The following is a 19,813-nucleotide window of genomic DNA, read 5'->3' as shown; positions in this document are numbered from 1 at the left end:
TGAGGCCCTCTCTGCCGCATCAGTGGTACTGTGGATGTAACATATAAAAGTATAACTGAGCGATTTAAATGACAACTCATCATTTGATTGATAATTTGAACAGAGCTATGCGGAGACTTTTGCACCACATGGTTGATCCTTCTTTCAGCACCAGTATAATGCATAAGTTCTGTTGGCGTTGGTCAGGTGAACCAGTTTTTGCTTTCAAAATGTTTTGTCTTACAGTTTAGGATCTTACTAGGGGTGGGGGTGGGGCGGGGGGAATTAATTCAAGTGCAAAATTGCAATACTAAGCCATGGTGATTTCAATATTGCAAGATTTCCCCTGAATCCCCCTCAATGTTGATGCGCAGATGCTGTGAAGAGGTTTGATGTGATAATTTCTACATCTCTGATTGTCTGAACTGGAATTGGTTGACTAAAGTATATCCTGTGACTTTCAATGCAATCTGTCCTACATAGTCTTGGATGACCGCAGTTTTCCTATTTTACTGTGGGTGGATGGATGGATTGCATTTATATAGCGCTTTTTAGCTGCAACAGCCACTCAGAGCGCTTTTTAGATAAGTTGGGACGGAGCCTCGAGGAATCATGATATCGAATCGCAGCATTTATAATATTGTGATATTTGAAAAATAACAATATGTATCACACTGGCACTTTTATAATATCGTTGCATTATTGAATAGTTGGGTACTTGTCGATTCCCAGCACTACCTCTGTGATTCTGAACCCTCGCTTAACAACAAGTTTCACACAGGACTGCATTTTGGAAGGAGCAATCTGAAATCAGTGTTGCTGAGAGAAGAAATAATATCAAGTCATTTCTGTTTTTTATTTTTCTATTTTCTATTTTTTTATTTTTTGGACTACAGCCTCTGAGGCGAGGCCGCGTCTCGCCACGTGTCAGATTTTGCATTGAGGTATAACTGAACAGCTTGTCGAAACGGAGTGACAAATGGGAAGCTGGCAGGCCATTATCGTCACGTGTGCTCATTTTAATATATCGTTTCATGTTCAATGACACGAGGAGGTTATGGTGGAGCACGGGCTCCTACCACAGTGACAAATGAACCATGTTTCGAAATCGTGCGGCGTTGTCCCTCGACCAACAAATCTTTCGCACGAACTTTTGCTCATGGCACTGAATAATATCCTGTTTATTAGGCAGATTATCCCTCTCATACAGTCACTGCCTATTCAGGATCGACATAAGAGTGCCACGTTAGGATATTGTCACCAAGTTGCCACACTCATCGCCAGATGACTGTGTTTTCTTATATGATGTAAGCTTGGAGGGGTGCTGAGGAGGTAATTACTGCACAGCCACAATTAACCTCCAACTCAACATATGGTTAACGAGTACACATTTACACATTACTATAGTCTGTGTGTGTGTGTGTGTGTGTGTGTGTGTGTGTGTGTGTGTGTGTGTGTGTGTGTGTGTGTGTGTGTGTGTGTGTGTGTGTGTGTGTGTGTGTGTGTGATGAGTCAGAAGTTGCAGTCTGAGTTGAGATGGTGTCAGTTTGGAGGATGAGTGATTACAGTGGACAGTAATCCTTGTACATGGATTAGCAGGTAGTATTAGGAGAACTGGAGGTGGAGGTGGAGGTGGGGGTGCTGAACTGTCACAATATGGACCAGCAGGTCCTTGGGCTCCAAATCACTCTGTCTCCTCTCAACAACAACCGACAATGCATAATATGCATGATATAATGAGTAATAGCAACCATAATGACATACTATGACACAAGTGATCTGATGGTTTCAGGGATTGGCACTTTATATATAAAAAATTTAAAGATATATAATATATTTAAAAAAAAAAAACTTTTTTTTGCACATACACTCCTTTTTTCCTCTGTCTATAAACACCCAGCATGTATCTTCTTCTTCTTCTTCTTCTTCTTCTTCTTCTTCTTCTTCTTCTTCTTCTTCTTCCAGCTTTTTTTCCTGTTTTTCAGGGGTCGCCATGGTGGATTTTATAGTTTCCATCAGGACCATGTGAGGGCACAGCACCAATGGCAGTTGTTAACCCGGGCCTCGACCGATCCAGTATGGGCTTGTCAGTCCGCATCATGATTTGGCAAAATGTTACGTCGGCTGCCCTTGCTGACACAACCACTCACCCTGTGGACGGGGCCACAGGTAAAGCGCTGGATGCCATCCCAGTATTCATGGACTTGTGCCCATGCCTGCCACCATACAGTGTTTACTTCACTATATTTTATTGGTTAATCAGTTAAACACCTAGCATATATAATGTATTCAAATTAGAGAGTACATTTCCTAACCAAAAAACAAAAGCAAAAAACTGTGCTGGAAGTATTGGCGAGGCGGTTAGGGTAGTTTAAAGTGGTGCGGTGAGGTGACCTCTGACATCATCAGTCCTCTGCATTCTGCAGGATTCTGCCATTCATTTCTATGGGGAGATTTTTATTCAACAGAAAGGAGCATGTGAAAATACACTGATGCCACAGGAAGCTGTTCCCAAGTTGTGTCACGCGTCATGACATGCTGATCCAACTTTTGGGTGAGTACAGTCACACCAGTTTTTCCTGTGGACCACTGAACACTTCACAAAAATGATGCAAATGGTTGAGCCCAGAAGACGACACACGACACCCAGCAAATGTTCAGGAATACCTTAAAGATGTTAATGAAGTGCTTTCCTTTCTTCACGCGATATGCACGACTCCGATATAATCTGGAGATTCTTGCTCTGTCGTCATTTCAGACAGCGTGGTATAACTGCAATCTGGTATCTGACCATTAAAAAGGCCGTTAAGACTGTTTATGGAACACATTAATGTGTGCAAGTCACAGGAGAGTCCATGCTCCTTCAAAACTGTAATATACGACACCAATGGAACTCAATGAATGAGTTTGTGACTCACAACAAGTAGTTTTGTATACTTTTTATCATTATTTACACAACATGTGATACAGCTGAAGGTCAGCACTGGAAACAAGGCAAAGGAAACAAGCCGAGGAGGAGTTGCCGGCAAGATGAGCAATATAGTAAATTGAAGGCTTAGCCAAAATGACACTCATCCCTGTCATGGATATAGATTAGCCCAGGCTTCATTATGGACTGATTGGGAGTGCAAGTGTCACAAAAGAACCTTTTTAATATTTCACTATCTGCCTCCATCCATCTCTCTCCTATCATACATCTGCCTAATTAATTAATGACCAGGTTTAGATGGAACAGTCTAGTTAAAAGGCCAAGGAGCTGAAAAAAATGTATTGCTGAAAATGTGAAGTAAAGGTGAAGAAATATTGTAATTACTGCATTTGTCCAATTAAGCAAAGTACCTGCACTCTGTCTATCCTCCTAACCCTGGTAGAGAGACATCGACCATAAACCAACCCGTAAAACATTCACGCCTGTAGTACAACAACCGCCCTAGGGCAGTTCGGGCTCCAGTGTCTTGCTCAAGGACACTTCGGCATCTTTGACAAGCATAATAATAAGGCTCTCGGACACTCTCCATAACCAGTACAGGGCACAAAAAGAAAAAGGTGAAAACTTCTGCGGCATTGAGTTTGAAAATGGCAGCGTCTTCAGCATCAAACCGGTCATTCAGTCGGACTAACAAGAGTTTCCTCCCTCTGAAAAAAGAAAAAATGACAAAAACTTGAAATGTTATGCTCTCGTGATGATATTTTGCCTGTTATACTGGTGTGTAGCAAAGTAAATCTACATGTAGCATAGTTCTCCTATTCACCGTCTCACAGTGATCTAGTCACACTTACACTAATGCACCCAACATGACATGCACACTTGGCAATGGTATGTTTTCTGTGTACTAAATGTGCTACTACTAGTACCACTACTGCTACAATATCATAATGATAATAATAATAATAGTAATAAAAAATTAAACTTATATAGCGCTTTTCTAACACTCAAAGTCGCTTTACAATAAATGGGGTGAAACAAGACGACAGATAAACATAACACAGATATACAGGGGTGGATAGGAAGGGGGGCTACGACAGGGAGAAGCTGCAATATGATTACTATGTGGCAAATGTACTACTACTACTACTACTGCTACTACCTAATATTATACAACTATGATTTGATTACAATGTAGCAAATCTACTACTACTACCTAATATTATACAACTATGATTTGATTACAATGTAGCAAATGTACTACTACTACTACTGCTTCTACTTAATATTATACCACTGTGATTCGATTACAATGTAGCAAATTTACTACTACCTAATATTATACAACTATGATTTGATTACAATGTAGCAAATGTACTACTACTACTACTACTGCTTCTACTTAATATTATACAACTATGATTTGATTACAATGTAGCAAATGTACTACTACTACCACTACTACTACTGCTGCTACTTCTTAATATTATACAATATGATTTGATTACAATGTAGCAAATGTTCTACTACTACTACTACTGCTTCTACTTAATATTATACAACTATGATTTTATTACAATGTAGCAAATGTTCTACTACTACTACCCAATATTATACAACTATGATTCGATTACAATGTAGCAAATGTTCTACTACTACTACCCAATATTATACAACTATGATTCGATTACAATGTAGCAAATGTTCTACTACTACTTTATCATACCACCTAGTATGATATGATTACCATGTAGCAAATGTGGGGTACTACTATGACATGATTACTGTTTAGCAGTATATGATGCCAGTTGATAACAACTGAATATATCTAGTTCGCGTTGGATAAAGCTGCTTGACAAATGAGTAAATGTGAATCTAAATGTAAATGAAGAAGAATTTGACCAGCAGGCGCGCGCCGAGCGAACGCTGTCTTTTCCAGTCGAGCCGAGGAAGACGCGCAACAGTCAGGCCAGAGAGACTCTACTGACATCTAGCGGAAGATGACGGGTTAGCGTTTTTCTACTGGAGCCATGAACGCACGATACGCGCCTGCGCTGACAGGGAAATTATGACGTCATCAAGACGGGAAGAGAAAAAGAGGGAAAACACGATAAAAAAGGGGGGGTTTGCTATCAGAGACCTGATGCACCTATTTGAGGCCTTTATATGTATTTTGTAAGATCGTTTATGTGCCCTGCTGCGCAGCCTGTGGCGTTGTCTTCGTATGACAATGTATGTGTTGGATTTTGATATTCTTGTAATTTTGAACGAACGCACAGAGTAGAAAAGAAGACGAAGAAGACGTTGAAAGGAAGAAGTGAAGAATGCTTTTTTATTCAAACGATACATTTTACAACAATAAGGCTAGAAATCAATGAGCAGACGCCACCATACAAAAAAGGCATAAAATAACTCAATGAAGCAGAATAACACATAAAATAACCATAAATACACCAATTGAGCAAAATGAAGAATGCCTGATGAGTAGGGTGAGATTGTTTTTTTCTTTTTTTCTTACTTTATTGATACTTCAAATACATTCAAACAGAGCAAAATAGACACACGAGACGCCACAAAAACAATAGATTGAAGATTAAAAAAACAATAAAGACACAAAAGAGAAAGTAAATTATCAAAAATAAATAACAGAAAAAAATAAGTAAATAAAGGTGAGATCATAAACAGATTCAGAGATTTGCAAATGTTGATAGTTTTTAAAGCCTTTGTGTTTTTTGAAGTAGAGATTGTCCTTATATATTGTTCACCTTCTGTTTTAAGTGCAAAGAGTTGAGGCTCTCTGTTGGAGAATTTACATTTATGTATATGAAACTTGGCTAAAAATAAAAGCATATTTATACTTTTATAAGTAGGGTGAGATTTTTTTTCTTTGTTAGTATTTACCGTTTAATATGGCACTCTTTTTTCTTACTTTATTGATACTTCAAATACATTCAAACAGAGCAATAGACACATGAGACACCACAAAAACAATAGATTGAAGATTAAAAAAACAATAAAGACACAAAAGAGAAAGTAAATTATAAAAAATAAATAACAGAAAAAATAAGTAAAGAAAGGGGAGATCATATCTTATGTAAACAGATTCAGAGATTTGCAAATGTTGATAGCTTTTAAAGCCTTTGTGTTTTTTGAAGTAGAGATCGTCCTTATACATTGTTCAACTTCTTTTTTTAAGTGCAAAGAGTTCAGGCTTTCTGTTGGAGAATTTACATTTATGTATATGAAACCTGGCTAAAAATAAAAGCATATTTATACTTTTATAAGTAGGGTGAGATTGGGACAAACCTACAAAACTGAATTCCTCGTCACAGTCGATTTAAAAAAAAAAAAAGAAGCCCCCTGCTGGACTCCCACAAAAGGAGTCTGCGTATCGTCGTCCGTAAACCGCCTGCCCACAATATTCATAACAAACACAAATATTACTGGACAAACGGAAACGGGGAAAAAAATAAAACACGCGGTTAAATGCAATGTCTGCGCGTTAAACTTACGAGGTGATTTCTCGTTATATATATATATTTATTTTTTTAAATTTTATTTATTTTTTAAACATGCGGGGACACCTAAAAAGAATTTTCGGTTATCGCAGCCGTAGTTAACATAAGAGCGATAGGTGGCGGTAATGCTCCGATTGCCGCCCGAAGACAAAAGACGAAGAAGAAAAAAATGGCGTAGAAGAAGAAAAAACGGCGTAGAAGAAGAAGACGAAGAAGCCCCTCCCGAACGCGGATGTTTTGCTCGGCGGTCCGCTCCGGAACACGCCGGCGAGCCGCTGGTAGGGATGAACGGTCCTCCCCGCTTATCGCATGAAGAGTCTAGACGCCGCCGAGTCCTGCGATGCTGAACGAGGCGAGGGAAGCGTACCCCTTCGTGGAAGACAGCTTCACCCGGTTCCTGTCTCAGAGTAACATCTACGGACTCTGCCAGGCCGGAGAACAGGAGCTGCTGGCCGCCACCCTCAAAGGCAAAGTGGTGTGTTTCAGATACCAAGATCTGCAGCGGAAAATCAGACCTGTGGCGAAAGAGGTGCAGTTCACCTACATCCCAGGTGAGGACGGAGAGGTTGTCGTAACTAAACCTCTTCCCCGATGATGCTGCAGTGCAGGCAGATATTTGCTAATTCTGTTAGTTTTATTCTATTTGTTCTCCCTTGCTTTAATTGTGTGTGTTTCTTGGTATGTGGTTTTTGTGTGTTGGGAGAGCAGTGCACCAAGCCAAATTCCCCGTATGTCTGAACGCACTCTGGGAATTAAGCATTCTGATTATGGTAACACTTTAGTATGGGGAACGTAGTCGCCATTAATTAGGTGCTTATTAGCATGCAAATTAGCAACATGTTGGCTCTTAATTGGTCATTATTACGTACTCATTAATGCCTTATTCTGCATGGCCTTATTATACAACCAGTAAGCCATGAACTATGAGTTTTCCCTCTATAACCTCAGAAGTATTGCTTATTAGTAGCACCATCTCAATATGCTTTGCTTAGTGTGGCCTTTATAAGGTGGTGGTACCACAAGAAGAGTTATTCTCCCTTACTAACACTTAATGAATATGCTCTGTTCTTACATAACAACACACAAAACTACAAGTGTTCATAGTGTTAAATTACTGTAAATTAAGTTTTTGTTACTTAGAATATGTTCCCCATACTAAAGTGACATCTTGATCATTACTAATTCACTAGTAATTAAGTTTTTTTATGTTCCCCATACTAAAGTGTTACCCTGATTATCTCCCACGTGGAACAATCCTTTTGATTTTAGCATCAGGATGGATTGAGATGTTGAGACATTTACACCTCACCTGTTTCTATTGCCCATGAACATATTGGTAACGTGTGCACATAATGTTTAACTGGATATGGATGTTCCTTGATGGCTCTGTTGCACAACTGTGCTTTTTATGTGTTGCGTTCTACCACCAATTGTTTGGAGTGTTTAAGGATTTTTTTATTTAACCATCTTTTAAATATAAGAGTGTCCCGATTGCCATTGGCGTGGTGGCCCAGTGGTTAGCGCAGTCGCCTCACAGAAAAGATGGTCCTGGGTTCAAACCCCGGGGGTTGTCCAACCTTGGGGGTCATCTCAGGTGTGGAGTGTGGAGTTTGCATGTTCTCCCTGTGTCTGCGGTGGGTTTTCTCCGGGTGGTCCGGTTTGCCACAGCATCAAAAAAGACATGCATGTCAGGGTTAATACTCCTGTCCTACGCCCTTGATAGAGGGAGTTGGTCCCCAGGTGCTGCACGGTGGCTACCCACTGCTCCTAGCTACACAGCTAGGGTGGGTTAAATGCAGAGATGGATTTCCCTATGGGGATCAATAGAGTATATCAAAAAATCAAAAATATCTTTCTATATGTTCATGCTCGGCTGCATTGCAAAGCAATTTCCCCCCACGGATCAATAAACTGGGGCGGCACGATGGCACAGTGGTTAGTGCGGTCGCCTCACAGCAAGAAGGTCCTGGGTTCGAGCCCCGGGATAGTCCAACCTTGGTGGGTCGTCCCGGGTCGTCCTCTGTGTGGAGTCTCCCCGTGTCTGCGTGGGTTTCCTCCGGGTGCTCCGGTTTCCTCCCACAGTCCAAACACATGTAGGTCAGGTGAATCGGTCGTACTAAATTGCCCCTAGAAAAGAACGTGTGTGTGTGTGTGTGTGTGTGGGGCCCTGTGATGGCCTGGCGGCCTGTCCAGGGTGTCTCCCGATCTGCCGCCCAATGACTGCTGAAATAGACTCCAGCATCCCCGCGACCCTGAGAGCAGGATAAGCGGTTAAGATAATGGATGGATGGATGGATCAATGAACTTTCTTTCTTTCACCCAATCTGTTTAATCTTCGATCACAAAATTACATTATACATCATGTATTTCAGTTTTAAAGACTGCTGTTTCACATGTTACTTTAGCAGCCGTTTACAGACATCCTTCCCAGGTAATGGTACCATAGCGTCGTGTTAAACCAGATTATATTTACATCAGGTGATTGCAACAGAAGATAATAGGATAAAGCTATAAAGATACGTAAATGGGCGTTTGAAATAGAAATGAGCAAAGGTGGCATAAAACAGCATAATACAATTATAATATATAAAAAACAGTAGTAAGAATATTTGAACTAACAACATTAGTGCATATTCTGCACATGCAATGGTAGAATGTGCCATCATAAAAACACTTAACTGAACATCTTACACAAAAAAAGTGGGGGGTATAAAATTATATTGAATGTATTATAGCATATGTCCTGTTATCAGTGAAGTCCATTACCATGTTAAAATGTTGTCATCCCGGGGCGTCCGGGCGGCGTGGCGGTCTATTCCGTTGCCTACCAACACGGGGATCGCCGGTTCGAATCCCTGTGTTACCTCCGGCTTGGTCGGGCGTCCCTACAGACACGATTGGCCGTGTCTGCAGGTGGGAAGCCGGCTGTAGGTATGTGTCCTGGTCGCTGCACTAGCATCTCTGGTCAGTCAGGGTGCCTTCTCAGGGGAAGGGGAAACGGGGGGAATAGCGTGTTCCCCCCACACGATATGTGCCCCTGGTGAAACTACTCACTGTCAGGTGAAGAGAAGCAGCCGGCGACTCCACATGTCCCAGAGGAGGGATGTGGTAGTCTGCAGCCCTCCCCGGATCGGCAGAGGGTGTGGAGCAGCGACCGGGACGGCTCGGCAGAGTGGGGTAATTGGCCGGGTACAATTGGGGAGAAAAACCCCCACACACGCACACACGCCTTAACCCGAAACGAGTAAACACAAGTTAACACAAAGATAGTATATACATACATGAGACGATAACAATTAAAGTTCATGAAATTGTCTCTGATGGATCCTTTTTCCTTCCCCTCTTTTCTCTCTCTCTCTCTCTCTCTCGTATGCTCTGACTCTCTTCTCATTTACTTTGTCACAGGTTTGACGAATCTGTTGTCTGCACTCTGTTCGGTTCTCTACCTTCGATTTCCATTGGCCAAGTACACCACCACATTTCAGAGCACCTTTGCGCGTGTCTTTATATCTCAGTTTAGGACGTCCAGCAGGACGTGTTCCTTCAGTTGAGTCACCACACAAGAGGGTTTTTACAGGGCTTCATTATCGGTTCTGGACGCGTGGCCTAGCCAGCGTAACCGACTTGTTTGCGTTCTGTGTGTTCCACACATGCTCTAGCGAGGACGTCTTCATTGCTGATGTAATGGTCCCATTTTGTCTGTGAACTTTTTCTTAGATGGCGCTGTTGAATTGCACAGAGTTGCCTGACTTGATGATGGTATAAAGTCCGAGTTTCCCTACCGAACCTTAGTAGAGGCACAAGGCATTGATTGTAGACTTGTACTTTGGTGGTAAGGTGGGTTTGGTAAGGTCGCGTGAGTCAAAAACTCCGATGGCGTAGTCTTCCGAAAGCGCAGGATGCTGCTCGAGTACGAGCTGGTAATTCTTCCTTCGTTAAACGGTCATTAGTTACGTAGCTGCCAAGGTACTTGAAACGATTGACGTTCCTTAATTTAGTGCCGTCAATGAAAAATTCGGCTTCTGGTCCAATGCACTAGTTTCAGTTTTTGCGGTGTTGCTGCAATAAACCCATCTTTTTGGCTAGGTCGTTGTAAGCAGTGGGAAGAATTTGTAAACCAACGGCAGTGTCACTGAAGACTGCCGTGTCATCCGCGTGTTGTGCCTCTCTGGTGTATTTTGTGAGGACTTTGGTCCTACTCGTCAAGTCTTCTTAGGTCAGATAAGTCACCATCGTAACGAAACCTGACTTTAATGCTGCGAGTGTGTTTGAACTTCTTGTATGCAAGCCAGAGTAGAACAGCTGCATATATGCCATAAGGTGTGGGTGCTAGTGGGAGAAAAAGGGGGGGGGGGAATAATCCACACACAAAAAAGTTGTCATCCCTTATTATGTGTTGGACATTGTTACTTTGATTAATGTCCATCTTGCCTTTTTTTCCCCAACCTCAGTTGATGCAGAGATTGTATCTATTGATGCCTTTAACAAGTCCCTGCCTAAGAGAGGGCTGGTTGTTGGAATCACCTTTATAAAGGTATGTCAATGTCAAAGTTCACACATCACATACACTATACATCAGGGATAGGCAACATGGTCCAGAAAGGTCCGGTGTGGGTGCAGGTCTTTGTTCCAACCACACCTGAGTCTACAAATCAAAGTCCTTAGCAAAGACTATTGGTTGACTAATAGAATCAGGTGTGTAACTGCTTGGTTGGAACGAAGACCTGCACCCCCACCGGACCTTTCTGGACCATGTTGCCTATCCCTGCTATACATATACAACAGAGTAAACTGTAGATGTAGATGATGGCTGCAATGAAAAACTTATTCACTGCTGGTAATGGTAGATTTCTGCATCTCTTAGGACTCTGGAGACAAAGCCACCCCATTCCTTAACATCTACTGTGACTATGAGCCTGGTTCAGAGTTTAACCTGGAGTCAATTGCACGTGAGCAAAACACCACTCTTTGAATAGTTTTCATTCGAATTGTCTTCATGTGCTGAACTTAACGTAGTCTAATTCTTCATGTCCCGAACAGAGAGTTGCCTGAATCTGGAGTTGCAGTTCACTCCCTTCCAGCTCTACCACACAGAGTAAGTAGACAAGACGTGAATAACAGATTTACCATCGTTTTCTCTCGAAGATGCGTGCCCTGTATCTACAGAGGCCACGGCCCGGGTAACCATCAGTGGCGGCTGGCCAGTACAGGGCGCTGGGGCGCCGCCCCCTTCAAATATCAAGGGATGAAAATCTACTTGAACTTGTTAAATATAATTTAGTTGTATAAAGTAAATAATTATGAAATACAAGTGTTTTTCAGTCTGTGAGCGCCTGTCAGCAGCCATGAAATATTGGTTCAAATGGTATTTGGTTGATTTCTGTTTGAACACATATACTTCCTGGCTGAGGGGCACCCACCAAACGATACCTTATGTAAGCCCTCAAACTTGTGGTGAGCAGGTGACCCGAGGCTGCTGTCTGATTGGTTTCTTCAGATTTTCCATGGGGTGCAGGTCTGTGCTGCCCCAAACACTCCTGCTTTTATTGGCAACGAATTGATATTGTTTTAATGTTTTTTTGATCTGATGTGATTGGACAATTCTCGTGGATGTCAGTCATGTTCACACCCACCACGACGCCTCGTCTCGACTGTCAATCATCCACCGTCTACGAACCCTGATAAAATCTACAGGCTACATTGTCCTTCTTAATAACTCCGTGACTGTGTGGACATTAAAGCAGCTGTCAGGTGTGCTGTGCCAAGATAAATACCCCCCCCTCCCAAATTTTTTAGCACCAGCCGCCACTGGTAAGCATTAAGCGAAACATACAAAAATATCTGACAAACTATGAAATTCCTTAACGTTTTGGTATCAAGAATCCTACAAAACTGCGAACAATGTGGAGTGTCCACAACTTTGTTTTGAATTTGTACAATAAAAAGTCTTAATTTTTATGATACAAGTAACATCTAGAACTAAAGATGCAAGGCGGAACAGAATCCATGCGGCTAGCAAACGTTAATAGCGTTTCTAACCTTTTCCCTCAGAGTGCAGTGCAAAGACGGAGGCAGCGAAACCGTGTTCCTGCTCAGCGGTCACGACCAGAGGATTCACCTCTACAAGGAGGTGAGATGAAATACCGGATTCACTCCAAAGGTCGTCGGGGAAGGGAAGCAAGCGGGACAGACGCTCCCCGCCAGTGCGAGCGACGCGAAATTCCGAACGAGTTCTGCAAAACTTTTGATCCACACACACACACGGGTTCTTTCTTTTTTTTCCCCCCACCCTTGTTCTTCTCATTCATTTCTGCTTCCCAACAGAACGCCTCCCTTCACCAGTTTGAGGAGCAGCCGGTGGAGAGACTTTTCCCCGAGCTACAAGAACTGCCTAGCAAGTGGGTCCACATGCCTTCCGCTCACTGTGTGTGCGTTATAGATTGATAGAGAGCGACAGCGGCCTTTGTGTTGCTCTGTGCACGTGTTTCAGCAGATTTTTTTTTTCCAGTTACAATCCAGGTTTCCTTTCTGTTTAAAGTCATGACTCAATTGATGTGCACGCTGGTAATAATTCAGATTTTTTTTCCATCATACTTGTCTCCAGCAATTTCTCAATCCAACTCTTTATGGAAATAAGTACAAAGAGGCAACAGCCCCTAATGAATCATGCCTATTGTGAGCATGATTATTACTGGCCGGGAGGAAGCCCTCAATAATTAAAAGAATATGGGACTATTGCAAGGTTACAGATTTATGCGATCGATGAACATTTGACCACATCCTCCCATCCTCTGAAAAACGACTTTCTTACATGAGTATCTTAACCCCACCAAACCTTCCTCACCCTTTAATGGAGGAATGAGTTACAGAGGGAGTTTACCTGCTTTATTTGAATTAGATTGAATTTGAGATCACATGGAGCGAGCGGCCTGTAAAATAACATCATAGGCACTGTATGGAGCCAAACCGCCGAACTGTTTATCACTGTCCAAATACTGACAGAGCTCGCTGTGTCTCTGAGGATCAGCCCAGAACGCCCTGTTGATAAGGATTTGTTTTAATACTGTTGTGTGGGTTTGCTTTTTGGCTTTGGCAGTGTGTTATGGCTGGATGTTCTGAGTATCCCCGATGGTCGACGTCTCTCAGCATTTGGTTGTCAAAATGGCTGTGTTGGGCTGGCTCTGGTCGACCAGAGAGGACCAGGTGAGGCAAGCAAGCAAACAAACAAACAAACCACATTTAAACACACTGAGACACACTGGTTTAAATCGGTTTGTCATGTTTTGTGTTTCTCTGTTTAATACCATCGCCCTACCAAAGTATCTGGTTATCTCCGCCAGGCTGCCGCCTGGACGGGGTTATACATTTGGTCGTGTATGTGTGTGTGTGTGTGTGTGTCTCTCCGCAGCTAATCTCGCAAACTACTGGACCTCCTATATCAGCCTGAAATTTTTCGTGCACAGTTACGACTGTATGACGAAGAACCTATTGTGGCTGCAGTGATTAAAAATGTCCTCGTTATCGCCGCTCCCTCTCCTCGTTTTCTCTCCAGCTCGCTCGACCAACGCTGCTCCCCATTGCTGACCGCTCTGAGTCGACCGTGCGCATGCGCGACTCACGTCTACGGTTGAGTCGGATCGGGCGGCGATAGCGTCAGAACCAAAATATTATGTATTCGGGTATGAGTCTTGAAAGTAAACAAGAAATCGGGCGTCCGGGTGGCGTAGCGGTCTACTCCGTTGCCTACCAACACGGGAATTGCCGGTTCGAATCCCCGTGTTACCTCCGGCTTGGTCGGGCGTCCCTACAGACACAATTGGCCGTGTCTGCGGGTGGGAAGCCGGATGTGGGTATGTGTCCTGGTCGCTGCACTAGCACCTCCTCTGGTCGATCGGGGCACCTATTCAGGGTGGAGGAGGAACTGGGGGAATAGCGTGATCCTCCCACACGCTACGTCCCCCTGGCAAAACTCCTCGCTGTCAGGTGAAAAGAGGCGGCTGGCGACTCCACGCATCGGAGGAGACGTGGTAGTCTGCAGCCCTCCCTGGATCGGCAGAGGGGGCGGAGCAGCGACAATTGGGAGAAAAGGGGGGGGGGGAGTAAACGAGAAGTCAGTCATATTTCGGAAGCCAGCAAATCATTCACCGCTGATCTCAGCACGGGAGAACTGGAGGAACACTGGATAAACCAAAAATAATTCGCCTTATTCACCTCGCCGCCATGCGGAAGTGTCATGGTCTCTGATGTTAAAACTCCGCTATAAAAATACAATTTCAAGAGTAGGGTTAATTAAAGTCACAGCAGGAAATCATCTCAGTAGTTACAATAAAACATCGCCCATGGCTGAGCTGTTTTCTTACCGTTGTTTTATGAATGAAAGTCAATCAGCAGAGCAGCCATTCACCTTCATTCATTTTATATCAGGAAAACCGCCGCGGTGAAACACGTCTGAAGTCTTTAAAAAGGGCTCTGAAATTATGATGAAATGATCTCTGTCATTTCATGTCAGACTTGGTCGCTTTCATGCGAGGGTCCGCTTAGGAGGCTGCACATCCACAGACTGACAGGCAAAACGTTTTTATGAGGTAGATTTTTTTAGCTCGAGCGCCGCATATTAACTTTGTTTTTCCTTGTTTCTATATTTCTCGTCCCATCAACTTGGACGCTGCACATAAGTCTATAATGGCAGGAGAAACAGGTTTTTCTGTCCGTGTGCATGTATGGAGAAGGGGGAGATGTGTATGCCTGGCAAGAGACCTGCACTCCTCTAGTTGGAGAATGCTTCTCTACTCTGCACGCGACTTCCCCGGCAGTCTGACTCCTGTGAACTGCATTATGTGTGCGGTGTTAAATGTTCATATGCCCAAGAAGATATGTGAAGAAGAACATTTGTATTTAAACTTTGGATTTTCTGTAAAAGTGAGCTCTGTTCTACTGACGAAAGTGTGTCCTTACCCGCTGACTTTCAACAGGGAAGGGCTTTAACAAGATCGTAACACTGAACAGCATATATCAGATTATTTCTTTCAACATAACTGGAAAAGACGTTAATATTTTTATACGGTCAGTACTGTCTAAAGAAACTGGATCTTGCTTCATAATGTGCAGCCGCAAGTTCTTGTTTCTCATTTCAGCCCCGGTTTTACTTCTTGGCGGGGCTTCTGAAACTTTAAAATGTGTTTCTTGTTATAATATTGTCTGTGTTTATGTGTGTATGTTAGAGATTTTGCAGAGCTGGCGAATACAACAGGACAGTCCTATCTCCACAGTTCTACTGTTTCCGTTGAACTGCCAGACGGAGCCAAACAAGACAACGGAAGAGAAAAGTATGTGACCGAGCCCCTCTCTAGTTTTGGCTCTCAAATCTGTTTATATTATTTCTCTCTCTCACCCACACTTTCTAATCTGGACATGCAGCAACCCTGATTTCTAATTCTCTACTGTGAAGAGCTTTGAGGAAAACATCACAGTGATGATTGGTGCCTCTGTTTCAGATGTGGAAACCCAGTGTTATAATCTTCTGGTAACCAGCACCATAGAGATGGCTGTTGTCTACAGGTCAGTACTGAACAGCCTCACGTAGATTCCAGTATCATCTTAGATTTTGTAATGCATATAATTTCTATAGTGTCAAAAATCCCATCCGAGTGATAACTGTGTGTGTGTGTGTGTGTGTGTGTGCTCAGAGATGTCCAGGAGCGTGGTATGAGTCATCCAGTGTGTCTTTCAGAGAGTGACCAGTGGGATGCAGTCCTTTGTGCTTTGGTCATTGACCTGGATTTTGATGGGCAGAAGGAGGTGCTGTTGGGAACCTATGGACAGGTCAGTCAGAAGAGCCCCTTTATGGCAGTGAACCGTAAGCCACTCCGTTTCATTTGTGAAAAGCATCAAAGCTTAAAGAAACTATCCCATACCTTCAAATGACAAATCGGGCCCCCCTACAATTCGACATGGTGAAGTATGGCTGAGTAAGACGAGGACTGTGACATTCAAAGCAGCTGACAAATAAGGACTAACTGAAGAACTGGGGCCTTAATCATAACAAGGTTATCCTATGTATCTCTGTGCCAAACAGGAACTGCTTTGTTATAAATTCCAACAGCCAGTAAGAGGAACTAGCGGACAGTTTCAGCTGCTGTGGAGGCGAAGCTTCAAGAGTCCCTTGTTGTCCATCATCTATCTTGACTTGACAGGGGATGGCTTAAGAGAGCTAGCGATCCTTACACTGAAAGGACTTCATATCATGCAGGTATGTTGCAACTATTGCATGTCCACAGATACAGAGGTCATTTTGTGCTAACAGGGACAGCGGCAGCATCTCGTCACGAGGCTCTTTCCAACCTTGAGCCTACAAAACTCATGTTAATCAACATAACACCCAACGGTACTACCTGCCAAGTTGATTAAAAGGCACACTCTTGAATAACAGACCTCCCCCACAGATGCAGGGGGAAAAAATTTTAAATTGAAAAATATACATAAACAGAACCTGAGAATCAGTCAAGATTTCTCACCCCCAGCTCTTCACCGTCCCGCCCTTTGAACAGCACTGCATGCAAGCTCGCTCCGTGAGAGTGAAGAGGGTCCATCGCCTTCGTGTAACACAGATTAGGACTGAAAGAATAAGTGATATCGTTTAGTCAAAGACAGACGGGGTTTAAACCCTAAACTTATGTTGAATGAGGGAGCGGTAGCGCAGAGCAGATGGTGACTAATGTGGCTCCTCATCAGCTAGCAGCAGGAAATGCAAAAATGTCTTGCAGAGATGGCACATAATGGTAGCCTATGTCCGTGCTGGCCAGCTGTTGAGCTATAAATGGGTAGCAGCATGCAACATACAAGTGTGTCTATTTATTGAAATTATCAAATTTGTTGAGAGAGGAAAACTGATCTTAGTATGACACTGAGCACAAGGGCCTATAAATGCAGAAATAGTTGACCTTGAGCAAAGTTTCTCCATGTCCTGCTTCTCTGTTTCTATGTCTTTCAGGATGAGCTCCACTGCAATTGTGGATTAGTTAACTTCAGTGTCACATCCACACAGTAAATAGACAACGCGGACTGTAGCCAACTTGCCTTTTTTGCAGATGTGATTGTGTAATTGTACTATTTAGGGTTTCCTCGTTAAACTGAACGTGTAATCTTCCATAAAGATTGCTTTGCAGAAGGTATGGATTTGGGTTTGGCGAAAGGTATAGAAAATATACCGCTCTCCGGTCGCTTGGTGTAACATTAATTTAACAGTTTCCCCAACAACAACTTTTCACCATTTCCCTTTCCTTTAGCTATGTCTTTTAACTTACCTAGTATTATCAATTGCACACTGGATCAAAGCTGCACTCCGTTGCTCTTGGAGGAGTGTCGGAGTTGGAGGAAGTAGAGGTGGTTTCTCATCACTGGTGGGTGGATCACTCTGTCGGTCATTATTTTGAAAACGGTCAATTATGTAGTGTTTTTGCTTACCTACCTTCTACCATCTCTGTATTCTGTGGCTGCTCTATAGGCTGCTGTCCCTGTAAATATGCTGCGTGTCTGTAGTGTATCCTTTGGGGAGGTGTTGTATGACCCAGATAAAGTACATGGAGCCAAATACAGAAGCCAACAAATCAAATCAAGAATGAATGGATTAGAAGTTCACTGTACCACCATACATTTAAGACTTGTTTGGGGTGCTGTCAGCAGAATGAGTACTATACGTAGTATACCTTTCAAATGAAGGAAACCATTTCAACTGAAGAGGTATATTTATTCCACTCACCACAACAGAAACCTGTGCTGGGGGAACTTGGTTCAGCTGTGCAAATGAAAAGCAGAAATATTGCATGAGTCATTTATTCTGACAAGGATCCCAGTTTCCTGTTAAGAGTTAATCATTAACCCACATGACTGTTGTCCTTATGTCTTGCAGTAGGTCCCGGATCATTTTTATTTTGTGCAAATATACATAAGAATTTCTCAAACATGTAATAATACCTCAATTGTGTTAAAATCCGAGATGCCATTTGATTTCTTGTATGTTTTGCCTTTCAGCATAGTCTTACCTGTACAGCTGAACTGGTGCTTCAGCGACTGGCCAAAAGGGTGTCCATGCTCACTGGGCGCTCTGAGCCCGGGACAGCCACAGGCCAAGACTCGAAAGAGAAGGACACTCCCAATAGGAAAGAAGAGCGTACCATACATCCGCCATCAAATTGAAAAAGCAAATGTACACAGCCTTTTGTTTTACCTGTGCCGCTGACGGTGGGTCAGACTGGAGTAGTACTCGTATGCGGTACGGAGGACGGTCTCATTCAAATGCCCCGAATGAGTTTAGTAGGTTGTGATGAGACCTAAACAGGACTCATAATGGTCTTTATGCTTTCATCAAGGGAGGAAAGAGGTGATGGAAAAGGGGGGAATCAAACAAAAGGAATGTTTTGTGAGAGGTCGAAGTCATCCTCACACTTTGGGAAATACAAACAGTGTTGACGAAGCATCAGCTTCTTAAAACCGCAGCCTGTATTTATGCATTTGTTGAATAATACTGTAGGCTATAAGCGCTATGCAATTACACAATAGGGAATCATGCGATAATTTGTAAATCGTAAATAAAAAAGATGCTCCAAGTGTCCATCAAATCACTGTTTTACACTCGTGAAACTACAGCTTGCTTTGTACCACCTGAGTAGTCTAATGTTCATATCACATTATATTTTGATAACTCAGCTGGCAAACTGAGTCAAAGCGATTCAGTTCAGAATGTCTATTCCAACTTATTAGAACGGGAACACAGCGTATTTACTGTGGTATCAACACATTTGACTGTTAACACAAATAATACTGAACACCAAGCAAAAGACTCCAATCTAGTGAGGAGATCTGAGATGTGGGAGAGCTGTTGAATCTTGAAATACAGAATATATATCTGAGCTGGAGGCGGGGAGAGGGCCCTGTGACGGCCTGCCGCCCAATGACTGCTGGGATAGGCTCCAGCACCCCCCCCCCCGCAACTTGGTGGGTAATGGATGGATTTTTTTCAAACTTTGCCTTCTTTCTTTTTTTTTTCATTGCTATTGAAGTTGCAGAGTATTGCCGGTTATTAAGTAGAGGCACATTATTCTAATAAGGTTATTTTAGTGCCCTTTATTTTGGGGGCCAATTGTGTTGTTTTGGGGGGGGGGGGAGACAGATTCATTTAAGGTGGACGTGGGTACACTTAAGGGGCGCATACTCCGGTGTCAAGTGTACCCACATCCACCTTAAGTTAGCCGAAGGGGGGGCATATCCTGCTGCTGGGCGTGACCCCGCCGCCCCCCCGGGGGGGGTCACTTCACCGACGCCAGCGTGGCCGGCGTGGTGTTTGACCGGTCAGCGGCAGTGTGGTCCGCCGGAGGAGCTGTGAGGGGGGGCG

The 19,813-nt window shown here is 43.2% G+C and overlaps 1 protein-coding gene across 1 annotated transcript; it reads left to right on the top strand.

The window, feature by feature from the left end:
* Positions 1-6,656: 6,656 nt before the first annotated feature.
* kptn (kaptin (actin binding protein)) lies at positions 6,657-19,032 on the top strand. Its single transcript, XM_056285079.1, has 12 exons — positions 6,657-6,974; positions 10,875-10,957; positions 11,288-11,372; positions 11,464-11,518; positions 12,475-12,553; positions 12,748-12,821; positions 13,520-13,626; positions 15,645-15,749; positions 15,918-15,981; positions 16,110-16,245; positions 16,499-16,672; positions 18,454-19,032. Exons 1-12 carry the CDS (start codon positions 6,764-6,766, stop codon positions 18,616-18,618), a joined length of 1,338 nt encoding a protein of 445 aa, XP_056141054.1. The 5' UTR covers positions 6,657-6,763; the 3' UTR covers positions 18,619-19,032.
* The last annotated feature ends 781 nt before the right edge of the window (positions 19,033-19,813 follow it).

Source organism: Lampris incognitus, chromosome 8 (assembly GCF_029633865.1).
Source record: "Lampris incognitus isolate fLamInc1 chromosome 8, fLamInc1.hap2, whole genome shotgun sequence".
Classification (NCBI taxonomy): Eukaryota; Metazoa; Chordata; class Actinopteri; order Lampriformes; family Lampridae; genus Lampris; species Lampris incognitus.
This window is presented reverse-complemented; position numbering and strand designations above follow the sequence as displayed.